Source organism: Protopterus annectens, chromosome 5.part0, assembly GCF_019279795.1.
Source record: "Protopterus annectens isolate FY-2018-M chromosome 5.part0, PAN1.0, whole genome shotgun sequence".
NCBI classification, from domain to species: Eukaryota; Metazoa; Chordata; order Ceratodontiformes; family Protopteridae; genus Protopterus; species Protopterus annectens.
The window spans coordinates 1,479,418,055-1,479,445,571 of record NC_056735.1 but is presented as its reverse complement, the minus strand read 5'-3'; the positions used below and the strand labels follow the sequence as shown (position 1 = coordinate 1,479,445,571).

General features: G+C 43.6%; 1 protein-coding gene across 1 annotated transcript in view; it reads left to right on the top strand.

The window, feature by feature from the left end:
- Positions 1–27,517, top strand: part of IPO5 (importin 5) — a 1,405,185-nt gene that overhangs the window by 1,339,004 nt on the left and 38,664 nt on the right. The window contains exon 25 of the mRNA XM_044071309.1: positions 24,291–24,432. Coding sequence (XP_043927244.1) covers positions 24,291–24,432 — 142 coding nt within the window. The remainder of the gene's footprint in view (positions 1–24,290; positions 24,433–27,517) is intronic.

Genomic DNA, 27,517 nt, shown 5'->3' with positions numbered 1-27,517 from the left:
TATGCTTATTAGGGGAAGCCAGCCCATCCCTTCCAAAAGAGAGACTTGTCCCCAGCAGTTTTATCTGACCAGGAGTCCGATGACTCTGAGGTTTTGAGTATGAAGACATGCAACCTCTTTCTGCTTATGAGGATTCAGATGCAGAGGAATCCATTCCTTCTGCCTCTCCTCCAGAGGATTTTTCCTTTGGTGAAACCCTACATGCTTTAAGGGAGCACTTCCAATGGGAATGTCAGGACTATCCTCAGTCCAAAAAGGGACTCTGGGAATTCTTAGATTTACCACAGCACAGACTTTTAGCAATTCCTCCTGTCTTGGATAATCTTCGTGTTTCACTGTTGCAGTCATCATGTTTGGGTTATCTGTTTGCAGTAGCCCTCCATCGACCTGATTATCAAAGTCTTTGGTCCTGCGTTGGTTGTTGTCTCATCTTCTGTGACGTCAGGTAGTCAGGGGTATAAAGCATGCAGCTGACGCCATTACATCAGTCTTACTTGCCGTGCGTTGCCCGAAGCAGAAGCAGTTCGCAAGTGCTGGTCGGCAGACTCCTGAAATTTTCGTTTTCGAGTTTCAGAACCAAAGTCTTCAACTAAAGCTGAGTACCCCGTTGGGGAAACTTTTTCTTGCTCTATACCGATGTCCGTAAAAGTCAATAATTGTATTTCTTGTGGAAAGCAAATACCTCACAAAGAATTTCATTCATACTGTATTCCTTGCCTAGGCCCTGGCTACGATGAACCTCGCTGTCTTTGTGCCTTATTTAAGCGACTATTCGTCGTCGGTATATTTACTCTTCTAAATATTTTGGTTCTTTGTTCAATTATCCAGATATGTCTTCGGTAAGCCATCTGACTACCAACATTCTGAAAAAACGCAAAGATAAAGACAAAGACAGAGACAGTCCGCCTAGGTCCAAAGATGACACTTCTCCTAAGCCAGTTCGCCAGTACTCAGTTGCTTTTGCAGCCCCTGATACCCGCTACTTCAGATTTGCAGGCCTTTGAGACCCATTCGGAGTCTGGTATGAATCGAGATGCTTCAAATGTGGAACCTGTAGATGTTTCTTCCTTGGATGGGTCCGGAGCCGCTGTGCAGGCACTGGCTTTTGAGGGTATATTCAGGCCTACCAAATTGCATATTAAACCGACGCAATCTTCTTCAAGGCCTAAATCTTGAACTATGCCTAGAAATCCGGCGCCTAGACTGCATGGTCAGGCCTCTATGCCTAAAAAACAGATGAATGGCTGAAGACCTTATTACTTTAATCAGAGGAAGCCAGCCTCCCCCCCTCTGGAGACCTAGGACTGAATTTGCTTATGATACTTCTGACCAGGATTATGAAATTTCTGTTTCCTCTGATGACCAGGATTTACCCTTGTCTACCTGTGAGGATTCTGACCCCCCCCAGTGGATTTCTCTTTTGGTGAAACCCTGCATACTCTTAGGGAGCACTTTTGCTGGGAAAGCCAGGATTACTCTGACTCTAAAAAGATGTTTAGGGATTTCTTACTCCTGCCCCAGCACAGGCCTTTAGCTAGCCCTCCTGTACTAAACATTGTTGATGCCTTTTCTGAATCTAGCTTGACCCCTGACTCTCTACCTCTTGCTCCCAGAAAACCTGATGGATATTACAGGGTTCCTGACTTTCAAGTTCCTTTTTAAAAATCCTACTGCGGATCCTGAGACCACTTCACAGGGACCCAAGGACATCAGGACTACTATTGCCAAAAATCCTGCTCCCTCTGATAGAGACTCCAGGGCGCTGGATAGATGGGGTAAGAGAGTGTACACTTCTGCAACTTTGGCCATTAGGGCCTTAAAATGCCAGTTTCATATGTTCAAGTATTAGCAGCATATCATTGGATTGCTTAAACAGAAAATGATGATTCCTGATTGTGCTGAAATTAAGGATTTACAGGATTTAATGCATTCTGATGAACAGGTTGGAAAGCATACTTTGCAATGTGGCTTTGATTCACTAGAGGTATCTGTCACTGGGTTTGTACTTAAAAGGCATGCTTGGCTTAAGGAGCAATCTTTGCCAGATCATGTTAAAGCTAAATTGCTGGATGCTCCCTTAAATCAGGACCGCTTGTTTGGCAACACAGCAGAAGTTAAGACGGAGGAAAAAGCTAAATCTATGCAAACTGTTAAAGATTTCCTACAAGTACAACATCCAAGATTTAGTAGGCATTGGCCCTCTAAGAATTGGTCTTTCCCTGCCTCTTATAGGCCTTCCCAGTCCAAATCCAGAGCCAGCAGAGCACCCAGGCTTCAGTCCCAAGGTACGCACAGGACTAAACAGTGGGGGGGCACCCACTTCCAAATCAGGGAGTAGTAAGACACCCCCCCCCGTAAACTTTTCAATTACTTAACTTTAAAACTTCCAAGCACATCTCAACTGACAGCTCCTTTAGGGGGGAAGATTGCTGTGCAGGCAAAAAAACTGGGAACCCATTACCCAGGACAATAGTTTCCCCAAGGATACAGATTTCACTTTACCAACCCCAAACATTTGGCCAGATCTACCTCCAAATTAGTGGACAGAGGCTCAAAAACAAGTACTCCCTCTCAAGCATAAAGGCTATTCAGACTGTACCAGAAGAGGAAAAGGGACAAGGATTCTACTCAAGACTTTTCCTGGTACCCAGAAAAGACCACTCTTGGCATCCTTTCCTGGACATTTCCATATTAAACACCTTTTTGGTGATTCCAAAATTCAAGATGCTAACTCTTCACCAATTTCTTCCTATGCTAGGCAAAGTAGCCTGGTTGGCAACGTTGGATTTAAAAGAAGCCTACCTGCACATCCCAATCAGGGAATCTTGCAGAAGATACCTATGCTTCAAAGCAAGCTATATGCACTATCAGTTCTCTGCACTGCCCTTTGGCTTATCTACTGCGCCCAGGGTATTCACAAAGTGCTTAGCTCCAGTCATTGCATTTTGCCGGCAAAGAAATATTCAAATATACCCATACCTGGACGATTGTCTAATTCGGGCAGAAAGCCAGGACATACTTTTGAATCATCTGGCATTTGTGCAAAAGGTGCTAACTTGTCTGGGGTACACCATAAACGAAAAAAATCGCATCTGGTACCTTGTCAACAAATTATATTCCTGGGAGCAAGCTTCAACACAACTTCCCAGATGGCTTTCCTCACGCCAGAGAGACAAATTTATTTGACAACTTCAAACTAATGGCCACAAAAACCCTATTTGCAAGGCAAATACTGCAAACCTTGGGGTTCATGGCCTCCTGCATTTTACTAATTCCATATGCAAGACTGCATATGAGGAAACTACAGTGGTATCTAAATAGCCTATGGTGTCAACATTCTCAGGATCTAGAAGCAATGATCCCCATCATACCTTGCCTACAGTTAAGAGTTCCTTTGGTGGGCAGTGGCCTGCCACCTAAACAAGGGACTACCATTCACTCTACCCCCTGCTGCCCAAACCCTAACAGACGCATCAGACTATGCATGGGGGGGCTCACCTGGCAGGGAAGTGCATTCAGGGCAAATGGAACCAAAGTCAAATGCACCTGCATATCAATCAAAACGAAATGTTAGCTGTACAGAATTCTCGGACAGCTTTCAAGGGCCACATTCTTCCAGGACAATTAATGGTAAGGACGGACAGCACCACTGATTTGTGGTACATAAACAAGCAGGGGGTACCCATTCTTACCCCCTCTGCAGACTAGCCATGGCTCTGTGGAACACAGCCAAGTGCATCTAGAGGCTCATTTCCTGCCGGGAAAACTAAATACACTGGTAGACAAAGCAGAAATCTCATGGACCCACACGAATGGAAACTGGAACCAAAGATTTTCAGCATGTTGATTAACAAATGGGGGAGCCCAGATATAGACTGGTTTGCCTCCCCCCAGAACTACCAATTGGACAAATTCTGCACAAGGACTCCCCACAAACAAGTTTGGAAAGTGGATGCTCTGTCTGTCAGCTGGGAAAATCTATCAGTGTATGCCTTTCCTCCTCTCCAAAGTGCTACTAACGATCAAACAGGACAAACCAAGGATGATACTGATTGCACCAGACTGGCCACACTGGGTACTCCCTCTTGTGCAATTTGTCACTGCTGCCTCCATGGCAGCTGCCTCAGACCCCTACCCTGCTGTCACAGCAGGAGAACCAGATTCTGCACCCTCCGCTTTAAACCCTGGCAGCCTGGCTAATTTCCTAATCTCTCCATTACCATTCCTCAGTAAGCAAGTGATGGATGTCATTTTGGAGGCAAGGAGGCCTAGTACTAGAAAGTCTTATGCTGAAAAATGGAAAAGATTTTGTGCCTGGAACTAAAGTCAAGGGATGGGTACAGCAGCACCTAATTTACCTCAGATTCTTCAATATTTAACTGAGATGCTTCACAAGGGCCTTTCTTTTTCCTCCAAAATTCATGCTTCAGCCATTTCAGCTCATTACAACACAGAACCACCCCTCTTCCCTCATCCACTGCTCAAGCAGTTCCTCAGAGGGGCCAAAAACTTAACCACCCAGGAGATCCTCAACTCCAGCCAGGAACTTTGTATTGGAAAAACTCACTCTTCCTTTTTTTGAACCAGCTGCAAGTGCAGAGTTAAAATTTCTTTCTTGGAAAACAGCCTTCCTTTTAGCAATTACTTCAGCAAGAAGGGTATCTGAACTACAGGCCCTTATGCCAGTGGAGCCTTTCATCCTCTTTCATGCGGACAGGGTATCCCTCAGGACCAATCCCTCCTTCATGCCCAAGGTATCCAGTGTGGCTCTTAATCAGTCCATTCATTTGCCAACGTTTTTCTAATCCACAGAACAGAGGGGAAAGGATCATGCACTCCTTAGATGTGCACAGACAACTTAGATTTTACTACAGGACTAAACCTCAAAGGAAATCTGAATAGCTGCTGGTGGCATTTTCTGCAAGGGCAGAGTGGAAGGCTATTTCAAACCAAACCATTTCTAAATGGATAGGCCATTGCATTAATTTCTGCTGTAAGCACCATGGAAAACCTATCCCACAGGGGATTAGACCCCATTCAACCAGGGCTGCATCTACCTCTACAGCCTTTCTCAGAGGTGTACCTACCCAGGGACATCCTAGAAGCTGCTACCTGGAGTTCTGTACATACTTTCACCAAGCATTACCATTTACCAATTTTCTCTAAATCCAGAGCTGGCTTTGCCACTGCAGTCTTGCAGGGCCTTATAGCGGTTTCTAATGCTATCTTGATGCCTCCGTCCATCCTTGGCTTTGGGAATCTACCCAAATGTAATGACTGCAACAGTGACACACAAAGAACGTAGTACAGTTGTGTACACTTACCATAAATGTAGATGTTAGTGTATTCACTGTTGCAGTCCTGGTTACCCTCTCTCCAGCCCCCCCCCCCCCCGACTTCTTTTGGCTATACCTTTACTCTTTTACTGTGCTTTTGTAATGGAGTCTGCTGCATGCTTTATACCCCTGACGTCACGGAAGATGAGACAGCAACCGACGCAGGACCCAAGACTTTGATAATCAGGCTGACCTGAGGGCTACTGCAAGCAGATAACCCAAATGTGATGACTGCAGCAGTGAATACACTCAAACAGCTACATTTATGGTAAGAGTACACCAACTGTACTTTGTGGATGATGTCTTTATGTAATCCAGTGACTCCTGACACCTTTCCTCTTGCTCCTGACTCTCAAATTCCTTTTCAAAAATCCAACTGCTGACTCAGAGGTCATCTCCCAAGAACCTAAAGGAACTAAAGCAACCACAGCTAAGAATCCCACCCCCTTGGACAGGGATTCCCGAGCTTTAGACAGATGGGGTAAAAAGGTATACACTTCTGCAACTCTTTTGCCATTAGAGCACTAAATTCAGTTCCACATGCTGAAATACCAGCAACATACCATGGAAATCTCGAACAAAAAATATCTACCTTTCCTGCTTGTGCAGAAAATGAAGAATTGTGCGAGTTTATGCATTCTGCAAGCCAAGTTATTAAACACACCTTGCAATGTGGCTTTGACGCCCTCGAAACATCTCGCAGGGCAGCAGTCACTGGTTCTGTACTTGGAAGGCATGCTTGGCTTATGGAACAGACCTTGCCAGACCATGTCAAATCAAAACTATTGGACGCACCATCGATCATAGGTTCATAGGTAGGTACTAGGCTATCGGCCCAAAGGCCTACGTAAGCCTAGCCAACAAGGTTCCCGGACTTACTCCACCTAAGAAAGTTATTTTCCTGTGCCACTGTCGAGCAGAGACACAAGTGATCCTCTGGGTGTATTTCCTATTTCCCACCACTCATCAAGATTTTTCTTGAAGAGTGCTAATGAACTTTGCTTGACATAGATGGGTATCCTGTTCCAGAGTGTGGGAAGTCTCTGGGACAGGAATCTGTCCCTCCAGCATGCCCTGTTTGTGGTGACGAGGTTTATTTTCCTAGAGCTTGTAGCTCGGAGGGATTGGGATTTCTTTAGGTGTAGCATGTCCAGCAGCTCTGGGTTTGACATAGCTTTATATGTTAGGCAGAGATCACCTCTGAGTAGGCGATATGCTACGGAATAAAGCTGGAGTTTTTTGAGACTGTCACTGTAGGGCATTTGTTTGAGGCCAGTAATCCTCTTTTGTGAGGTACTTCTGTTGCCTTTCCAGCTGCTGCAGATGTCTTGTGAGGTACATTCCAAAAGGGGTGTTGTACTCTAATGGGACTGAGTGTCGAGTTGAGGGGAACAATGACCTCTTATTTCCTGGATGAGAACTCTTTTATGATGAGGTGTGCCACATAGGACTTCTGACTACTGTGGCGATGTGACTATTAAAGGAGAGACTACTGTCCACCTGGGTCCCAAGGTCTCATCACACATTCGGTGTTAAGTAGATTGCTGCTTATGTGGTTGTTCATGGGTACAGAGTTTTTACCAAAGCGGATGACACTGCACTTTTTGGCATTGAGCTTGAGGCCATAGCTCTGACACCAGGCATCTGGCTCAGCGAGGCCCTTCTGTAGAATGTTGACATAATTTGGGACTTGACTATGGTTCCTAGTTTGCAGTCATCTGCGAACTTCATTAGCCAGAGGCCTTCTGTGTCAGCTTGTACTTCAGAGAAGTAGATACCAAACAAGAGAGGTCCAAGGACTGAACCCTGTGGTACTCCACTTGTCACTGGTTTGAGATCAGATTTGGAGTCTGCAAATTTTACAGTGTGGGTTCTGTCAGTGAGCCAGTTGGCAAGCCCATCTTGTGACGTAGGGATTTATACCTAGTTTAGTGAGTTTAGCTATAATTCCAGAATGGGGGGGTGGTGTCGAAAGCCTTGGCAAGGTCAAGATAGGCTGTGTGAACCCCCTTACCCTCATCTACGGCTTTGGTGAGTGCCTCAAAGTCGTCGATCAGGTTCAGGAGGCATGATCTGCCTTTCACAAACCCGAACTGGGTGGGATCCAGAGTTTGGAAGTTACCGATGTCTTTGTTTGACTTCCATGATACGTTCCATGGCCTTGCAGACCAGGCTCATTAGGCTAATAAAGTGAATGTTTGGCACCAAGGCAGAAGGGGTCTTGAAAAAGATGGAAGAAAAAGCTAAATCTATGCAAACAGACTTCTTACAGGTCCAGTAGGTATTGCCCCAGCAGGCACTGGTCCTTTTCGGCCTCCTCCAGGCCAACTTAGCCAAGGCCTAGGGCAAGCAGACCCCCAACAGCAGTCCCCAGGGAATGCAGAAATCTAAGCAATGGAGTTCCTCCACTTCAAAAACAGGGAGTTCTAAGCCACCCCCTTATCAAAAGACCTTTATGTGCCCCTAGGAGGAAAACTCTCATCCCATGCAAACAACTGGGCCACTATTACTAATGACCGATGGATCCAGGGATACAAATTTTATTTCCACAGTCTGCCAACCCCAAAAGTGTTCCCAAAACTTCCTCCAAACCAGTGGGCTGTGGCCAAAAAACATCCATTCCCTGGTCTCCATGAGGGCAATATAGCTGTTCCTGCAGATCAGATAGTCCAAGGTTTCTATTCCAGGCTTTTCCTGGTACCCAGAAAAGAGTGCACCTGTTGCCCAATCCTCTATCAATTCTAAACACCTTCCTGGTGATACCAAAATTCAAAATGCTCACCCTCCAGCAGCTTCTTCCTATGTTTTCCGAGGCTGCTTGGTTAGCCACCCTAGACCTAAATGAGGCCTACCTACACATATCAGTCAGGGAATCTTGCAGGAAATATCTATGTTTCAGGGCAGGATCTATGCACTTGCAGTTCTCTGCGCTTCCCTTTGGCTTATCCACTGCTCCCAGAGTTTACACAAAATGCCTGGCTCCAGCCATTGCTTTTTGCTGGCAAAAATTCAAATTTACCCTACTTAGATGACTGCCTAATTCAGGCAGGAAAAGCTGTTGTAGCACTTTACCTTTAAGGACCTACTGACCTCCCTGGAGTATACTATAAACAAAAAGAAATTAAAAACTAGTCCCCACTCAAAAAATTGTATTTCTGGGAGCAAGCCTGGACACAGCATTCCAGATGGCATTCTTTACTCCTGAAAAACAAGCCTACCTGACAGGCTACTTCTCTGTACTAGCCACCAGAACCCCGTTATCCACAAAGAAAATCCTGCAAGCTCTAGGGCTCATGGCCTCCTGCATTCTAATCATTCCATATGCCAGACAGCATATGAGGAAACTACAGTGGTACCTAAAATGCCTTTGGTGTCAACACACTCAAGTCCTGGAAACTATCATACCTATGATACCCTGTCTAAGGAAAGGTTCTTTGGGGGGCAGCAGCATGCAACCACAACAAGGGTCTTACCTTCTCACAATCCCATGCCACCCAGACCCTCACCACAATTGCTTTTTTTCGGTTCCAAAGAAAACCCAAGGACCTCTGGCCCATTTTGGATCTAAGTTTCCTAAATAGTTTTGGCAAAAAAGAAAACGCCCTGGTTTTAGAATGGTCTCTGTGTAGTCTTTCATTCTGTCTTCAGAAGAAAGAATGGATGTGCTGTATAAATCTTCAGGATGCTTGCCTTCACATTAGAGAGAGTCCAGGAGATTTCTGCACTTGTGGTTCAGAGCCCCGCCTTTTGGTCTTATCTCAGCCTCTAGGGCTAGGGTGTTCACCAAATACACTGTGATAGTAGCCACTTCTCCATCTTAAGGGATTCAGAATTTTCCCATACCTAAATGACTGGTTCCTGGCTGCCTCTTCCAAGGAGTCTCTTCAAGCAAAAGATTGTCTGCTTCACCTTTGTGCTTCTGTAGGTATTTCAGTAAACTTAAGTCAAGTATGATTCCCACTCAGCATCTAGTCTTTCATGGCTGTCACTTGTAATAGCTGTAATCTCTCGTCCACAGGACAGAATTTTGTTTGAAAGCTGCAGTATGAAATCTGGTGGAGTTCGCTCATCCTCGGGCGTGGTGGATATTGAGAGATGTTCTTCATTCCACATTGCTGCAGTCCTAACTATTGGGTAGTCCGCTGTCCAGTCGGCCCGAATACCAAAGTATATGGCTGACGTCGGTCACGGCGCATTAGACTGACGTCAGTACGTCAGGGTACTAATGCGCATGACCGACGTCATATCCTCAGTCTTTTTTGCCGCATGGTCCGATGCAGAAGCAATTTTGCGAGTGCAGGTTGGCGTTCTGAAAGTTTCTGAAGTCAGAGTTTCAGACCGAATCAAAGTTGGCTAAGTACCCCGTTGGGGAATATTTTGTTTTTTCTTGCCTCAGTATTTAACCGGATGTCAGAAAAAGTGAATAACTGTATTTCTTGTGGGAAACAGATACCTCATAGGGATTACCATACTTTGTGTATACCTTGTTTAGGGCCTGAGCACGACGTTGTTGGATGCCGCTCTTGTGCTAGATTTAACAAACGCACTATTAAGAGAAGGTTAGACTGTGCCAGGTTAGTGTTTGGGAAGCGTAATTATAAAATGCCGTCGGATGCTCCGACGCCGGCTTCGGCTAAAAGCGCAAGGACAAAGCAGCAAAGCCTAGAGTGGAAGAACCGACAGTCCCAGATGTCGGTTCTTTAGAGGGCTCAGTGGAGCCGGAGGTTTTGCCAGGTGTTTCTTTGGAGTCTCAGGGAGAGACTTTACTGTTACAGGATGTATCCTCTCAGGAAGTAGGCCAGACTGAGGGGGCTTCTCAGGTGGCTGTTCTTCCTTCTCTTCCTAAGGTGGTTAGAGCCTCCCTTCTGTTTCCAAGGCTTCTTTGGGGCAGGCCAAGTTTTGCTTCAGTGGGGGTTTCCTAGTGCTTCAGGGTCTTTGCCTAAGAAACATATGCTTAAAATGGCAGAGGATTTGATTACTATGATAAGGGGTTCTATGCCCCCTCCTGATAAGAGGCCTAGGGTGGAACCTGAGTTTGAGAATTTTGAGCAATGCTCGGAGGCTTCTGAGTCTTCGGCTGAAGACTTGCAGGAGTTCCCTCCTTATTCTGATTCTGATGTGGATGATTCTACTCCTTCAGCTTCTCCTCCTGAGGATTTTTCATTTTCAGAGACTCTGCATTCCATGAGGGAGCATTTTAAATGGGAAGGGCAAGATTTCTCTGATTCCAGGAAAAGGCTTAGGGAATTCTTGTTTTACCCCAGCATAGGCCTTTAGCTATACCTCCTGTTTTGAATGTGGTGGAAGATGTTTTGCAGAGGCTTCCCTGAATCCTGATTCTTTGCCTCCTGCCCCAGTTAAACCGGATAGGTATTATAGGGTGCCTGACGCTCATAAGTATCTTTTAAGAGTCCTAGGGCAGACCCGAAACTGTCTCTCAGGGGCCTAAAGGTGTGAAGGCCTCAGTTGTTAAAAATCCTGTCCCTCCTGATAAAGAGGCAAGGGCTTTGGATAGATGGGGAAAGAAAGTGTATACTACTTCCACTTTAGCCATGAGGCGTTGAATTGTCAGTTTCACATGTTAAAATATCAGAATTATCTTCTTTCACAGTTGAAATCTAAGGTGGATGCTCTGGCGGAAGGTATTGAGTGTAAAGAGTTGCAGGATTTAGTTCATGTGTCTGAACAAGTGGGTAAACATTCCTTGCAATGTGGTTTTGATGCTGTGCAGGCCTCCTCCAGGGTGGCTGCCACTGGTTCTGTTCTTCGTAGGCACGCCTGGTTGAGAGATCAGAACTTAGCTGAGCATGTTAAGACAAGGATTTTGGATGCTCCTTTACAGTCTGATGTGTTGTTTGGTTCGCCTGTGGAAGCAGTTTTAAAGAAAATGGAGGACAAGGCTAAGTCTATGCAAACTGTTAAGGATTTTTGCAGGTGCAGCCTCCAGTTTAGTAGAAATTGGCCTACTAAGGGGTGGACTTATCCTGCTTATGATTCCCAGTCTAGGGGTAGGTCTAGACGTGGTAGGGGCAGAGCTCAAGGTTCTTTTAGGCCTAGGACAGGGAGTTCACCTGCTCAGACTTCTGGTGAGGGCAGGGGTCAGTCCTTTCGTAAGCAGACCCAATGACCTGCCTTTTCAGCTGCCAGTACCTTCTCGCCTGGCGGCACCTCTAGGAGGAAGGCTGTCTCTTTTCAAAGAAAATTGGGATTTAATTACCCAAGACAAATGGGTTCTGGATATCATTCACCACGGTTACAGGTTTTATTTCCATACCTTGCCTCCTTTCAAAGGCATGCCAGACATTCCTCCTCTACAAAGAACAGAGGCTCGCAGACAAATTTCTCTGTTACTCCAAATAGGAGCCATTCAGTCAGTTCCTGTGCCAGAAAGGGGCCTAGGATTTTATTCTCGCCTGTACATAGTACCAAAGAAGGGGTACACGTGGAGACCAATTTTGGATTTATCTATCCTCAACACTTATCTGGACATTCCAAAGTTCAAAATGTTGACGTTACAACAGCTTTTACCTCTGCTGGGCAAAGACCACTGGATGGTAACTTTAGATCTCAAGGAAGCTTACCTTCATGTGCCTATAAGACTAAGTTGCAGAAAGTATCTGCGTTTTCGAGCTGGAAATTCTCATTATCAGTTCTCTGCATTGCCCTTTGGCCTATCTACTGCGCCCAGAGTATTCACAAAGGTTCTGGCTCCAGTGATAGCTTACTTCAGGCTAAAAGGAATTCAAATCTATCCTTACTTGGACGACTGCCTGATTCTGGCTCAAGAAAAGGAAGACCTTCTACAGCATTTGGAATATGTCATAGCAGTGCTAAGATGCCTAGGGTATTCTGTGAACGAAATAAAGTCCAGTCTAGTACCCTCTCAAGACATGTGCTTTCTGGGTGTGAGACTGAATACAGCAGCCCAGATGGCCTTTCTACCCCGGACAAACAAAAGAATCTTTCCAGTTACTTCCATCAATTATCTCTTCAGTCCGGGCTGACTGCAAGGACAGTCCTTCAAGCCTTAGGGTTCATGGCATCTTGTATTCTGGTGCTTCCCAATGCCAAACTGCATATGAGGAAGCTACAATGGTATCTCAAAATCTATGGACACAGCACTGCCAGGATTTGGACACTGTCATTCAAATAATACCTTGCATTCAAAAGGAATTTTTGTGGTGGGCTCAGGAATGTCACCTAAACAAGGGACTCTCTGTGACCCGGCCAGAGGCAAGTCAGATTCTAACGACAGATGCCTCAGACATTGCTTGGGGAGCTCATCTAGATGGAAAGTGGATACAAGACAAGTGGCCTGCCAGACTACAGCATCTACATATCAACATGAAAGAGATGTTAGCAGTCCAGTTTGCATTAATGGCTTTCAAGGAGTTACTTCTTGCAGGGCAGGTGTTGATTCTAACAGACAACACAACTGTCATGTGGTACATCAACAAACAAGGGGGAACACATTCTTACCCATTGTGCAGGCAAGCAATGATTTTATGGGAGACTGCGCTCAGCTTGCAACTAACTCTTCAGGCAAGGTTTCTGCGGGAGCACAGAACTCCTTAGCAGATGTGTTAAGCAGACAAATCATGGATCCCCACAGTGGAAACTGGATCTTCATGTATTTCAAAAATTGACAGTGTCATGGGGAACTCCAGACATAGATCTGTTCGCTTCTCCACTAAACCACCAGCTGCCAAAGTTTTGCAGAAGGATTTCATCACACAGCTTGGAAAGTGGATGCTCTTTCTTTCAGTTGGAAAAATCTTCATGTGTATGCCTTTCCACCTCTGCCTCTTCTCCCAAAGGTGCTTCTAAAGGTCAGACAAGACAAGCCAAGGATGATTTTAATAGCTCCAGATTGGCCTCGGCAGCACTGGTACCCATTACTGAGGAGTCTGGTAAGGAAGCCTCCATGGCCTTTACCCTTGATTCCACACCTATTGTCTCAGAGGGACGGTCATCTGCTCAATGTCAAGCTTCAAACTCTTCATCTAACAGCCTGGCATATTCTGTTTTGAAAGACAGCAGGTCTCAACTTCCTCAACAGGTTTTAAATGTGATTATGGAAGCCAGAAGACCTAGTACAAGGAAAGTTTATGCAGAAAAATGGAAGAGATTTTTATTTTGGACTGCAGCACAGAATTTGGAGATTTCGGAGCCTAATTTGAGTGTGGCTCTTCAATATCTTACTGAGTTATTGGACAAAGGTTTGTCTTTCTCTTCCATTAAGATTCATGCTGCAGCAATTTCAGCTCACTATGATTGTGACCCACCATTGTTTTCACATCCTTTATTCAAGCAATTTCTTAGGGGCAAAGAATATAAGACCCCCGTAGAGCTCCTACTCCTGCTTGGGATCTCAATTTTGTGTTGGAGAAACTTACTCTACAACCTTTTGAGCCTGCAGCTACTGCTGACCTGAAATACTTGTCATGGAAGACTGCTTTTTTGTTGGCCATTACTTCTGCAAGAAGGGTTTCTGAGTTACAGGCCCTTATGGCGGTTGAGCCTTTTTTGATTTTCATAAGGATAGGGTATCATTACGTACTAATCCTTCCTTTATGCCTAAGGTGGTTTCTAGTGTGGCTTTGAACCAAACTATTCATTTGCCTACTTTCTATGCAGATCCCCAAAATAAAGGGGAAAAGATTTTGCACACTTTAGATGTACACAGGCAATTGCGTTATTATTTAAGCAGGACTAAGGATTTTAGAAAGTCTCAGCAGTTGTTTGTTTCTTTTGCTTTGAGTTCGCAGGGCAAGCCTGTGTCAAAACAAACTATTTCTAGGTGGATTGGGTTTTGCATTGCATTTTGTTATTCCCATCATGGCAAAGAGATTCCAGCTGGGATTAGGCCTCATTCCACTAGGGCTACTGCCACTTCAACAGCATTTCTAAGGGGGGTGGCAACTAAGGATATTTTGGAGGCAGCTACTTGGAGTTCAGTGCATACTTTCTCTAAGCATTACCACCTTCCTCTCTACTCTAAGTCTAGGGCTGGTTTTGCCACAGCTATTTTGCAAGGCATGTTATCAGCTACTGCGTCCTTATGATTTGCCAGCCTCCCTTACCTCTGCTTTGGGATTCTACCCAATAGTTAGGACTGCAGCAATGTGGAATGAAGAACATAGTACAGTTTTGTACCTACCATAAATGTAGATGTTCGAGGATCCACATTGCTGCAGTCCAATTTACCCTCCCTCCTTCCCCTCTGTGTTTAGGGGTGGTTGTGTAGGTGAGATTATATTCTGGTACCTTTGTATATATTGTATATGTTTCTGGTGCAGGTATGTTTGGTGTGTTTTGGTTTTGGCCTTGTCTTTTTGGGGTCTTCTGACATCTGGGGCAAGAAAAGACTGAGGATATGACGTCGGTCATGCGCATTAGTACCCTGACGTACTGACGTCAGTCTAATGCGCCGTGACCGACGTCAGCCATATACTTTGGTATTCGGGCCGACTGGACAGCGGACTACCCAATAGTTAGGACTGCAGCAATGTGGATCCTCGAACATCTACATTTATGGTAGGTACAAAACTGTACTTTTTGGAACACATGGTATTTCTGATGCAATTTGAGAATTCTACAATGGCTACTCCAGTCTCTGTGGTCTCTAGTAAGATTCCTTGTCTCAACCCATCAGGATAATTTAGTCATGCAGCACTCTTCTGTACTGGTGGCTTTATTCTCCTGAAAGTTGCAAGCAGGCTTTGCCAGGTCCCTTCTCCAGTAGTAACTGTAACCACGGATGCATCCTGTCAGATTGGGGGAGGGGATATTACAAAAGATCAGTCCAAGGGTTTTGGTCTGACTCAAGCTTATTTTCATGTAAAATGTCCTATAGATGAGTGTAGTTTTCCTTGTAGGACCTACAGGACTGCCTCACTCTGGGAGTGAAAAACATACAGATGGACAATAACAGTAGTCTGGTACATAATCAAGGAGAAATATGGTTCTATCCGTTTTGTCACAATGAGCAATGGCTTCTCTCCCATTTCTGACTCCAACATACATACCTGGAAGGTTGAATGATCTCATAGAAGGTTCAGTGGGAACTTCTTCTTGCCTTAACAGTAGTCCCTGAAATCCAGCAAATGCAGAGATGAAGTTCATTTGCTGAGACAAACCTTGCTGAGACCAAACAGAACACAGTGCAGTGATTCATTTTTTCCTCGCCAAGGAAAGAATCACAAGAAACTTTGTCAAATCGTTTACCTCTGTCTACTTTATGCACATCTCCTATATCATTCTTGACCAAGTTCATACAGAAAGCCATTTGATGCAAGTCCACAGTCTGTCTTGCCTCATTTGGGGTCCAGACAGCTGTGCCCCCCCCCCCAATCTTGCCTGAAGGAGCCACCTTGGTTCCTCAGTCCACTGCTGTATCTCATCACACACCCTTTTGGGGAACCTCACCCAGACATTTCCAATCTGAAACTAACCACGTGGTTTAGCCAATTCAAATGATGGCATAGGATTCCTCCCTTTTTGCTGACAGTCTACATCTCAAGAATCTTCCACACGCAAGTTGTATTACATTAAATAGAAAATATTTGATATTTGGGCAGAATCTCCAACATAGAATAATTTATCATCCGTGGGAGACTTGACTAGGTTTATCTTCCATGTTTTCTTCCAGATCCAGCTTCTCCATTATTAAGGTACAGTTGGCAGCTATTTCCTCCTCTCACATTGGCTTTTAAGACTCTTGGCTTCTCATAAGTTAAAGCCTTTATAAAAGGTACATTCCATTTCTGGTCCTCTATAAAGGATCTCATGGGATTTTGTGTTGGAAGTGATGTCCAAACCTCCGTTTGACCTAACCACATCTGCAGAGTTAAGTTCTTATGGAAAACCATCTTTTGTGTCCGTCACTTCGGCTAAGTGGATTTTAGAACTGCATGCTTTATCTTCTGTTCTTCAAATCCTATTTCGTAAGGATAGGATTACTCTGAGAACCAACCCCTCCTTTCTTCCAAAGGTGGCTTCTGAGACCAATTTTTCACAGTCCATACATTTTCCAGTGTGTTTTCCTGAGCTACTAAAACAAAGGGAAATGGATTTTATATGCATAGGAAGCTTTGTTTTCATCTAAGGAGCCATGTAGATTACCTGCAGCCTTTCAGGTTTCTCTCTTGGATGACATTTGCCAGGCAGCTACTTGCTCTTCTGCTCATACCTTTGTAAAGTGTCAGAAGTTGCACTGCGTTGCCAGAGCTTCCATCCTAGAGAGTCTCCTGATGTTCTTCATTCCACATTGCTGCAGTCCTAACTATTGGGTAGTCCGCTGTCCAGTCGGCCCGAATACCAAAGTATATGGCTGACGTCGGTCAGGGCGCATTAGACTGACGTCAGTACGTCAGGGTACTAATGCGCATGACCGACGTCATATCCTCAGTCTTTTTTGCCGCATGGTCCGATGCAGAAGCAATTTTGCGAGTGCAGGTTGGCGTTCTGAAAGTTTCTGAAGTCAGAGTTTCAGACCGAATCAAAGTTGGCTAAGTACCCCGTTGGGGAATATTTTGTTTTTTTCTTGCCTCAGTATTTAACCGGATGTCAGAAAAAGTGAATAACTGTATTTCTTGTGGGAAACAGATACCTCATAGGGATTACCATACTTTGTGTATACCTTGTTTAGGGCCTGAGCACGACGTTGTTGGATGCCGCTCTTGTGCTAGATTTAACAAACGCACTATTAAGAGAAGGTTAGACTGTGCCAGGTTAGTTTTTGGGAAGCGTTGTAATTATAAAATGCCGTCGGAGGCTCCGCCGCCGCCAAAAGCGCAAGGACAAAGCAGCAAAGCCTAGAGTGGAAGAACCGACAGTCCCAGACGTCGGATCTTTAGAAGGCTCAGTGGAGCCGGAGGTTTTGCCAGGTGTTTCTTTGGAGTCTCAGGGAGAGACTTTACTGTTACAGGATGTCTCCTCAGGAAGTAGGCCAGGCTGAGGGGGCTTCTCAGGTGGCTGTTCTTCCCTCTCTTCCTAAGGTGGTTAGGGCCTCCCCTTCTGTTTCCAAGGCTTCTTTGAGAGGCAGGCCAAGTTTAACTTCAGTGGGAGTTTCTCCTAGTGCTTCAGGGTCTTTGCCTAAGAAACATATGCTTAAAATGGCAGAGGATTTGATTACTATGATTAGAGGTTCTATGCCCCCTCCTGATAAGAGGCCTAGGGTGGAACCTGAGTTTGAGAGTTTTGAGCAATGTTCGGAGGCTTCTGAGTCTTCGGCTGAAGACTTGCAGGAGTATCCTCCTTATTCTGATTCTGATGTGGATGATTCTACTCCTTCAGCTTCTCCTCCTGAGGATTTTTCATTTTCAGAGACTCTGCATTCCATGAGGGAGCATTTTAAATGGGAAGGTCAAGATTTCTCTTGATTCCAGGAAGAGGCTTAGGGAATTCTTGTTTTTACCCCAGCATATAGGCCTTTAGCTATACCTCCTGTTCTGAATGTGGTGGAAGATGTTTTTGCAGAGGCTTCCCTCAATCCTGATTCTTTGCCTCCTGCCCCAGTTAAACCGGATAGGTACTATAGGGTGCCTGAAGCTCATAAGTATCTTTTTAAGAGTCCTAGGGCAGACCCGGAAACTGTCTCTCAGGGGCCTAAAGGTGTGAAGGCCTCTGTTGTTAAAAATCCTGTTCCTCCTGATAAAGAGGCTAGGGCTTTGGATAGATGGGGAAAGAAAGTGTATACTACTTCCACTTTAGCCATGAGGGCGTTGAATTGTCAGTTTCACATGTTAAAATATCAGAATTATCTCCTTTCACTATTGAAATCTAAGGTGGATGCTCTGGCAGAAGGTATTGAGTGTAAAGAGTTGCAGGATTTAGTTCATGTGTCTGAACAGGTGGGTAAACATTCCTTGCAATGTGGTTTTGATGCTGTGCAGGCCTCCTCGAGGGTGGCTGCCACTGGTTCTGTTCTTCGTAGGCATGCCTGGTTGAGAGATCAGAATTTAGCTGAGCATGTTAAAACAAGGATTTTGGATGCTCCTTTGCAGTCTGATGTGTTTGGTTCGCCTGTGGAAGCAGTCTTAAAGAAAATGGAGGACAAGGCTAAGTCTATGCAAACTGTTAAGGATTTTTGCAGGTGCAGCCTCCAAGTTTAGTAGAAATTGGCCTACTAAGGGATGGACTTATCCTGCTTATGATTCCCAGTCTAGGGGTAGGTCTAGACGTGGTAGGGGCAGAGCTCAAGGTTCTTTTAGGCCTAGGACAGGAGTTCCCCTGCTCAGGATTCTGGTCAGGGCAGGGGTCAGTCCTTCGTAAGCAGACCCAATGACCTGCCTTTTCAGCTGCCAGTACATTCTCGCCTGGCAGCACCTTTGGGAGGAAGGCTGTCTCTTTTCAAAGAAAATTGGGATTTAATTACCCAAGACAGATGGGTTCTGGATATCATTCACCACGGTTACAGGTTTTATTTCCATACCATGCCTCCTTTCAAAGGCATGCCAGACATTCCTCCTCTACAAAGACAAGAGGCTCACAAGCAAATTTCTCTGTTGCTCCACATAGGGGCCATTCAGCCAGTTCCTGTGCCAGAAAGGGGCCTAGGATTTTATTCTCGCCTATTCCTAGTACCGAAGAAGGGGAACACGTGGAGGCCAATTTTGGATTTATTTATCCTCAACACTTATCTGGACATTCCCAAGTTCAAAATGTTGACGTTACAACAGCTTTTACCTCTGCTGGGCAAGGATCACTGGATGGTAACTTTAGATCTCAAGGAAGCTTACCTTCATGTGCCTATAAGACTAAGTTGCAGGAAGTATCTGCGTTTTCGAGCTGGAAATTCTCATTATCAGTTCTCTGCATTGCCCTTTGGCTTATCCACTGCCCAGAGTATTCACAAAGGTTCTGGCTCCAGTGATAGCTTACTTCAGGCTAAAAGGAATTCAAATCTATCCTTACTTGGACGACTGCCTGATTCTAGCTCAAAAGGAAGACCTTCTACAGCATTTGGATTATGTCATAGCAGTGCTAAGATGCCTAGGGTATTCTGTGAACGAAATAAAGTCCAGTCTAGTACCCTCTCAAGACATGTGCTTTCTGGGTGTGAGACTGAATACAGCAGCCCAGATGGCCTTTTTAACCCGGACAAACAAAAGAATCTTTCCAGTTACTTCCATCAACTATCTCTTCAGTCCGGGCTGACTGCAAGGACAGTCCTTCAAGCCTTAGGGTTCATGGCATCTTGTATTCTGGTGCTTCCCAATGCCAAACTGCATATGAGGAAGCTGCAATGGTATCTCAAAAATGTATGGACACAGCACTGCCAGGATTTGGACACTGTCATTCAAATAATACCTTGCATTCAAAAGGAATTTTTGTGGTGGGCTCAGGAATGTCACCTAAACAAGGGACTCTCTGTGACCTGGCCAGAGGCGAGTCAGATTCTGACGACAGATGCCTCAGACATTGCTTGGGGAGCTCATTTAAATGGAAAGTGGATACAAGACAAGTGGCCTGCCAGACTACAGCATCTACATATCAACATGAAAGAGATGTTAGCAGTCCAGTTTGCATTAATGGCTTTCAAGGAGTTACTTCTTCCAGGGCAGGTGTTGATTCTAACAGACAACACAACTGTCATGTGGTACATCAACAAACAAGGGGGAACACATTCTTACCCATTGTGCAGGCAAGCAATGATTTTATGGGAGACTGCGCTCAGCTTGCAACTAACTCTTCAGGCAAGGTTTCTGCCGGGAACACAGAACTCCTTAGCAGATGTGTTAAGCAGACAAATCATGGATCCCCACGAGTGGAAACTGGATCTTCATGTATTTCAGAATTGACAGTGTCATGGGGAACTCCAGACATAGATCTGTTTGCTTCTCCACTAAACCACCAGCTGCCAAAGTTTTGCACAAAGAGGTTTCATCACACAGCTTGGAAAGTGGATGCTCTTTCTTTCAGTTGGAAAAATCTTCATGTGTATGCATTTCCACCTCTGCCTCTTCTCCCAAAGGTGCTTCTAAAGGTCAGACAAGACAAGCCAAGGATGATTTTAATAGCTCCAGATTGGCCTCGGCAGCACTGTTACCCATTACTGAGGAGTCTGGTAAGGAAGCCTCCATGGCCTTTACCCTTGATTCCACACCTGTTGTCTCAGAGGGACGGTCACCTGCTCAATGTCAAGCTTCAATCTCTTCATCTAACAGCCTGGCATATTCTGTTTTGAAAGACAGCAGGTCTCAACTTCCTCAACAAGTTTTAAATGTGATTATGGAAGCCAGAAGACCTAGTACAAGGAAAGTGTATGCAGAGAAATGGAAGAGATTTTTATTTTGGAGTGCAGCAAACAATTTGGAGATTTCTGAGCCTAATTTGAGTGTGGCTCTTCAATATCTTACTGAGTTATTGGACAAAGGTTTGTCTTTCTCTTCCATTAAGATTCATGCTGCAGCAATTTCAGCTCACTATGATTGTGACCCACCATTGTTTTCGCATCCTTTGTTCAAGCAATTTCTTAGAGGGGCAAAGAATATAAGACCCCCACGTAGAGCTCCTACTCCTGCTTGGGATCTCAATTTTGTGTTGGAGAAACTTACTCTACAACCTTTTGAGCCTCGCTACTGCTGAATTGAAATATTTGTCATGGAAGACTGCTTTTTTGTTGGCCATTACTTCTGCAAGAAGGGTTTCTGAGTTGCAGGCCCTTATGGCGGTAGAGCCTTTTTTGATTTTTCATAAGGATAGGGTATCTTTACGTACTAATCCTTCCTTTATGCCTAAGGTTGTTTCTAGTGTGGCTTTAAACCGAACTATTCATTTGCCTACTTTTTATGCAGATCCCCAAAATAAAGGGGAAAAGATTTTGCACACTTTAGATGTACACAGGCAATTGCGTTATTATTTGAGCAGGACTAAGGATTTTAGGCAGTCTCAGCAGTTGTTTGTTTCTTTTGCTTTGGGTTCGCAGGGCAAGCCTGTGTCAAAACAAACTATTTCTAGGTGGATTGGGTTTTGCATTGCATTTTGTTATTCCCATCATGGCAAGGAGATTCCAGCTGGAATTAGGCCTCATTCCACTAGGGCTACTGCCACTTCTACAGCATTTCTAAGGGGTGGCCACTAAGGATATTTTGGAGGCAGCTACTTGGAGTTCAGTGCATACTTTCTCTAAGCATTATCACCTTCCTCTCTACTCTAAGTCTAGGGCTGGTTTTGCCACAGCTATTTTGCAAGGCATGTTGTCAGTTTCTGCTTCCTTATGATTTGCCAGCCTCCCTTACCTCTGCTTTGGGATTCTACCCAATAGTTAGGACTGCAGCAATGTGGAATGAAGAACATAGTACAGTTTTGTACCTACCATAAATGTAGATGTTCGAGGATCCACATTGCTGCAGTCCAATTCTCCCTCCTTCCCTCTGTGTTTAAGGGTGGTTGTGTAGGTGAGGTTATATTCTGGTAATTTTGTATATATTGTACATATTTTTGGTGCAGGTATGTTTGGAATTTTTGGTTTTGGCCTTAGCTTTTCAGGGTCTTCTGACATCTGGGGCAAGAAAAGACTGAGGATATGACGTTGGTTATGCGCATTAGTACCCTGACGTACTGACGTCAGTCTAATGCGCCCTGACCGACGTCAGCCATATACTTTGGTATTCGGGCCGACTGGACAGCGGACTACCCAATAGTTAGGACTGCAGCAATGTGGATCCTCGAACATCTACATTTATGGTAGGTACAAAACTGTACTTTTTGAGGCCACCCAGGAATCGCATATCTGGATATTCTGGCCTTTATGCTGTATTGGGCAGATTGGATGAATTGTAGCATTATGGTGATTACATTATCCTTTCATCCCGGTCTGTCTATCTGGTATGACATCTGCCCTCCTTCCCCCTGCCAGTTTTGTAGGATCTGAAGGACCTTGTTTCTGAATCTAAGACAGTACAAATGTGCTTTGGTTTAGGTACCAAACTCTGAGATAGTCTGGGAGGAGCAGGGTATTCTAAGTATAAAATAAATAAATAAAATTAGGAAGAGCTTGAGGCTAGAACAGTAAATTGGCCAGATCTGATCTGCACAGGAGCTTGAGGGACCCATGTATCAACCAGACTGGGATGAAACCCTCTCATGTTGAGTACATAACTTTTGTTTATATATCTATTAAAAATAGAGTAGTAATGTAGATTAAAAAAAAAAAACTTTCCAATAAAAAATGCTTTATTTTTGTGATCATTAAAGGGACACTAAGTCTAAAATTCTGACCTAAAGAAACTTGACCTGATACCTCCCAGTTATCACCCACTTAGCACATCAACCCTACTTCTGGTTTCAGTTTACATTATCCAGCCGTGTTTTCATTCCCTCTGGTAAACTAACTTAATATTCAGTTCCTGTCAAAGCTTTCAATCCCTGATCACTGGGAAATGAGATTATTACATTTTGTGTTTGTGGTCGGGGTGGTTAGGCAAGTGTTTATTTTTATGAACTTGTCAAAAAAAATATTTTAGTTGTGCAGCTCTTTAATTCCTTCATTGATTCTGCAGACCGTAACTGAGAGTTAGGCAAAATAGTACAGTTTAGTGAATTCATACCAATTCTTTGCAAGCTCTTGACATATTCCCTTTACTCTGTGGTAAAGCAATCTCAGAATTAGTATGTAATACAATTAGTATGTAATACTCTGGTTACCATAATGTAAGCTTCCACTGAGACAGTAAATTTTGGACTGTGTTTAAAATGAATTTGTTAGTCTTGCATGTTTTTACAGCAGTTCAGAAAACTTACACTTGGCTAGTATTCAGCAATCAAAAGACAACATGAGACTGCTTCTACCACTTTTAGAAACTTGCATCATTCTGATGCTTTCTACAGAGCATGTGGCAGTCATGCATGACATCATAGCACTTTGCTATCATTCAGAAATCTGCTCAAAATAAAATATGAAATAACAGGAAACAATCATTCTAGCTTTGCATTGCTCATATGCTTTCCTGTAAGGTAGTAAAATTCCTAAAAGGCTACTTTTCTTTGAGGATAAAAATCACAGGTAAAACTAATAAATGACTGAGTTGCTGCGAGTATAACTGTAATTTGAGGTGGAATTTGACTAAGGCCATTGAAACTTCCTGTAGGCCCCCCCCCCCCAAAAAAAAAAAAAAAAAGCTGGGGCATGCTCAAAGCTAGACTGAAAATGTAAACAAATACCAGAATCAAAACAAAAATCTCTGGGACTATCCCTTTAATTTGTTCAAAAAGTAGTAGTTTAAACTTTAATGATTCTGGCTGAAAATTTCTCTAACTTTTGTGTATGCAAGGAAGCACAGCATGATCACCTGCCATCAAATTCTGCTGATGGGGCGCTGGCAAGTATATGATGGAGGAACACAGAAATCAGCTGTTGTATCGATGAATGGTCAGACACCTCATTGTTGTGTGTAAAATGTTGGGGGGGGTTCTTGTTGATTAACATTTACATGCAGTTGAGACTCAAACTTAATTTAGCAGAAAAGTGGTTACTTATAGTTCCAAGTAATATGTTAAATTGAGAGTGGACCAAACAATGTCAGTAGTCCTACATGGGAGTATTGCTTTAGCAAGGACACTGCAAGTATTCCCACTGCACTTCCATGGGTAAGCAAGAATTTAGTTTATTTTTAATTCTCTGTTTATGAAAATTTACTTCACCTAAAGATGAATATGTTGTCATGGGTCCATTTTCAAGTTACAGCCAAGTCTTTGCACTTGAAATTCAGAGACCCTTCAGTATCCTAGCAGAAGTTAAAGTACAGGTTTGAGGAACCATACATTTTTAAGGGCATAATCCATAGTAGCCAAATCCCCCAAAAGTTTTCAGAATTCACTTTAAATTCTTTGAATTTCTTGGAAAAAATTCTGGTGGACTTGTTTTGAAAAGTAGATGTCAGAAGCTGTATTGTTTACACTGTGGCATAATCATAATTAAAACTGAGTCGCATTGTTTTATATTTCCAGCAACAATCCCGTTGTTCTTGGACCCAACAACACAAACCTACCAAGAATAATGTCCATCATTGCTGATGGCATAGCTCATGAAGCAGTTAAACAAGAAGATGGATGTAGCAAACGGCTAGCAAATGTTGTTCGGCAAGTGCAGGTAAGTTCATTTTCAAATGTTTCCATTTAGGCGAGAACGTTAAGAGGAAAAATGTAGTGTTTTGTCAAATGTTGGCAGATGTTTTATGTTCTTTAGGTGAAAAACATGGTATTGTGTAATTTTGTGCTACAGCAGTATGGCCAGCCTGCTGCATCCCTATAGTTACTAAAGGTGTTGAATGTAATCACGTGTACTTCGAAATGGTAATTAGGTGCACTTTGTTTTAACAATGGACCTTTTTAGAGGCAGGGAAGACTGGGTTCAAAGCTTTCGCAGCTTTGATTTTGTTTGAGGGCTTTCAACAAAACAGTTTTGTAAGATGTGACATAGGCTCAAATGGATACGACAAAAAAGCAACTATATAAATTTCAACCTGCCAGACAGTGTATCCATGCAACACAAGCTGGAACTAGACATTTAACAAAGGTATTATACATAGAAAGTTGGAATATGTTTTTTAATACAGTGATACTTTAATGTCTTTAAATGTCAGTGGACTCGGATGAATGCAAAAAAAAAAGTGAGCTGCATTAAACAACGTAGAGTACAAATAGCTATGTTACAGAAGAGACACTTGGAAAGAACTGAGCGTGTGAATTTGATGCAGGTTTTCGGGATGATTATTCAGCAGAATATCTGGGGCAAAAGAAGAGTGTACTTTAATTACAAGAGGAGCTCCAGTAGTGATACAGGATAAAAATAGATGTCAACTTTGTAATGCTAAGGGGCTACTGGCAAGGGAGAGGAGGATTACACTGGGCCTGTATTTATATTCCACCTAAAACTGCTGTAATGGAGCTTAAGAACATTCTGGGAGAAATCAGTTTTCAGCAAAGTATATTACTTTGCAGCAGTGAAGATGTGCTGGGGGGGGGGTAAAAGAAAGGAGGGTAGAGTTTTGAAGTAATTTATGAAAATATTTGACGTGGAAGATGTGAATTCAATAATAGGTGTTTGAAGGGAATTTACATATTCCCCAAAGTATAAAAACTGGTCTAAGCTAGACAGACTTTACATTTCACCGGAACATGTGCATTTAATTGAAGGTCTTGATACACACCCAATAACTATTTCAGATCATGTGCTAGTAAGTAAAATAACACATGGTAACGAAATAAAAATGAGACTGGCAGTTTCTCACCTACCTACTGAAGAGAGGAATTTGGTAGTAGAGATTATTCAGGAGCTGTTGGGACAGAAATTTCTTCTGAAAATATAGCAAGGTGGTGGGATAAAATGAAGGTTGAGTTTAAAAGCAAGGTGGAATTAAGAGGGAGAGCTATGGTTAAGAAGTAACAATTAGAAGGGCTGACAGAGGAATCTCAGAACAAGAGGCTTAACTGCAGAATGCCAAGAAGAAAGTAAGGGATTACCTTGCTAACATGAGTTTAGAAAGATTGCTGTTAAGCAACTGTTTTTTGATAACACAAGAGCGCAAAAACTTAGTAGAAAGGGCTGTCACCAAACTTTAGGGAGCCTATAACAAGGAAGGTAACAATATCCTGTAGAGGTATTCGAAATGTTTTGGAAAAAAGTTTGTATAAAGCAGAGGAATACAGAAATCAAGAAAAGTTACAAATGGAAATGTTTATGGAATAATTAAATATGCCAGGGCTAGAGGTAGACGAGGCTCAATTACTAACGAGATGGGAGGCGAGATAAACTGTGATGTATAACCAATCTGCAGGAAAGTCCCTAGGAATAGATGGTATTTCTGTGGAAGTTTGGAAGCTAGGAGGTGGAAAACAACAATCTGGAAGGTTTTGTGGAAGTTTGGAAGCTAGGCGGGGGAAAACAAAACTCTGGAAGGTTTTGATCAACAGTACTTTGAGGAGTGCCAACATTCTGGAAGACAAAGCGGTGGTAGCTGTAATACCTAAAGAGGGTAAAGATCTATCAAATCCAGCTTCTTACAGGCCCATTTCAGTACTAAACCGTGAATCTGATGTCCCCTTTATTCCTCCTCACTGTTGGGTCACTGATCCAACATGAATGCATTCTTAGACTAGGATCCAAGTCTCAAGCACCTCCCTCTTCCCATAATGCTGTGTCCTCTGCATAACCTCCTCGGGTCTCATTTTCCTCCAGCAGTGACCGATGATTTCTGGAGTCTCGAGCCTTCTGATAATAGTGCGAATCTTTCATTGATCTTTCAGCCTTCATAATGAGATAAGTCATTTTTTTTCTTTGATTTCCTTCCAGTTTCCTCCCCTTTCTTAGCAGTGCAAAGTTAGTTCTTCCATTTCTCTCCTTGTTCTGCTGTTGGTCTTTGCCTGTGCCTTTCTGTCTCTCCTTTACCGTTGGTTGTACTTGTAAAAAAACACAGCTGTAAATAGCTTTAAATATTTGGATACTTATACATTTAGATTTATATTTACATATTTAGCTCAGTACTTCCTTCCTTGAGTGAGTGTGGTGTTCAAGGCATCCTTAGTGTGTGTTTTTTTTCTGGTGGGCACGTGTTGCATTCTCCTTCCAGTGATGTCTGATAAACTGACAGGATTTAAACGGCACTCCGAATGTGGGTGCAAAATCCCACATTCTGATGCACACAACTGATGTTTGTCTTGTGCCTGAACATCTGCAGTTGGCTTGCTCCATTTGTGAGGGATTTAATGCCAGAGCTATTACCTACCACAAGAATAAATTGAATCTTAAGGGTCTTTTACCTGCTGCTTCTGATACTTCTCCAAGGACTTAAACTCCCTCCAAAAGTGTGGCAGGGTCCTCTGACTCAAACGCCCTCACAAGTCCTCCAGGGTGGTGTCTACAATGGGTAAGAGTAACAAAAGTGCAACATTAACAGAGCATTGATGATCCAGAGGGAGGCAGAATGTAAGAAAATGCCATTGTTTGTGGGTCTTGATGCAGAGAAGGCATTTGATAGAGTAAGCTGGGGTTTTATGAACAAGGTAATGAAAGCATTTCCATTTCATGAAAAAATTATAAGGTTGATTTTTAGGAGGATATTTGATGGATTGGAGGCCAGTATTAAAGGTGGGTGGGATCCTCTCTGACAATTTCTGCTTGAGCAGAGGAACTAGGCAGGGGTGTCCACTTGTCCCTTTGTTTGCATTATATTTAG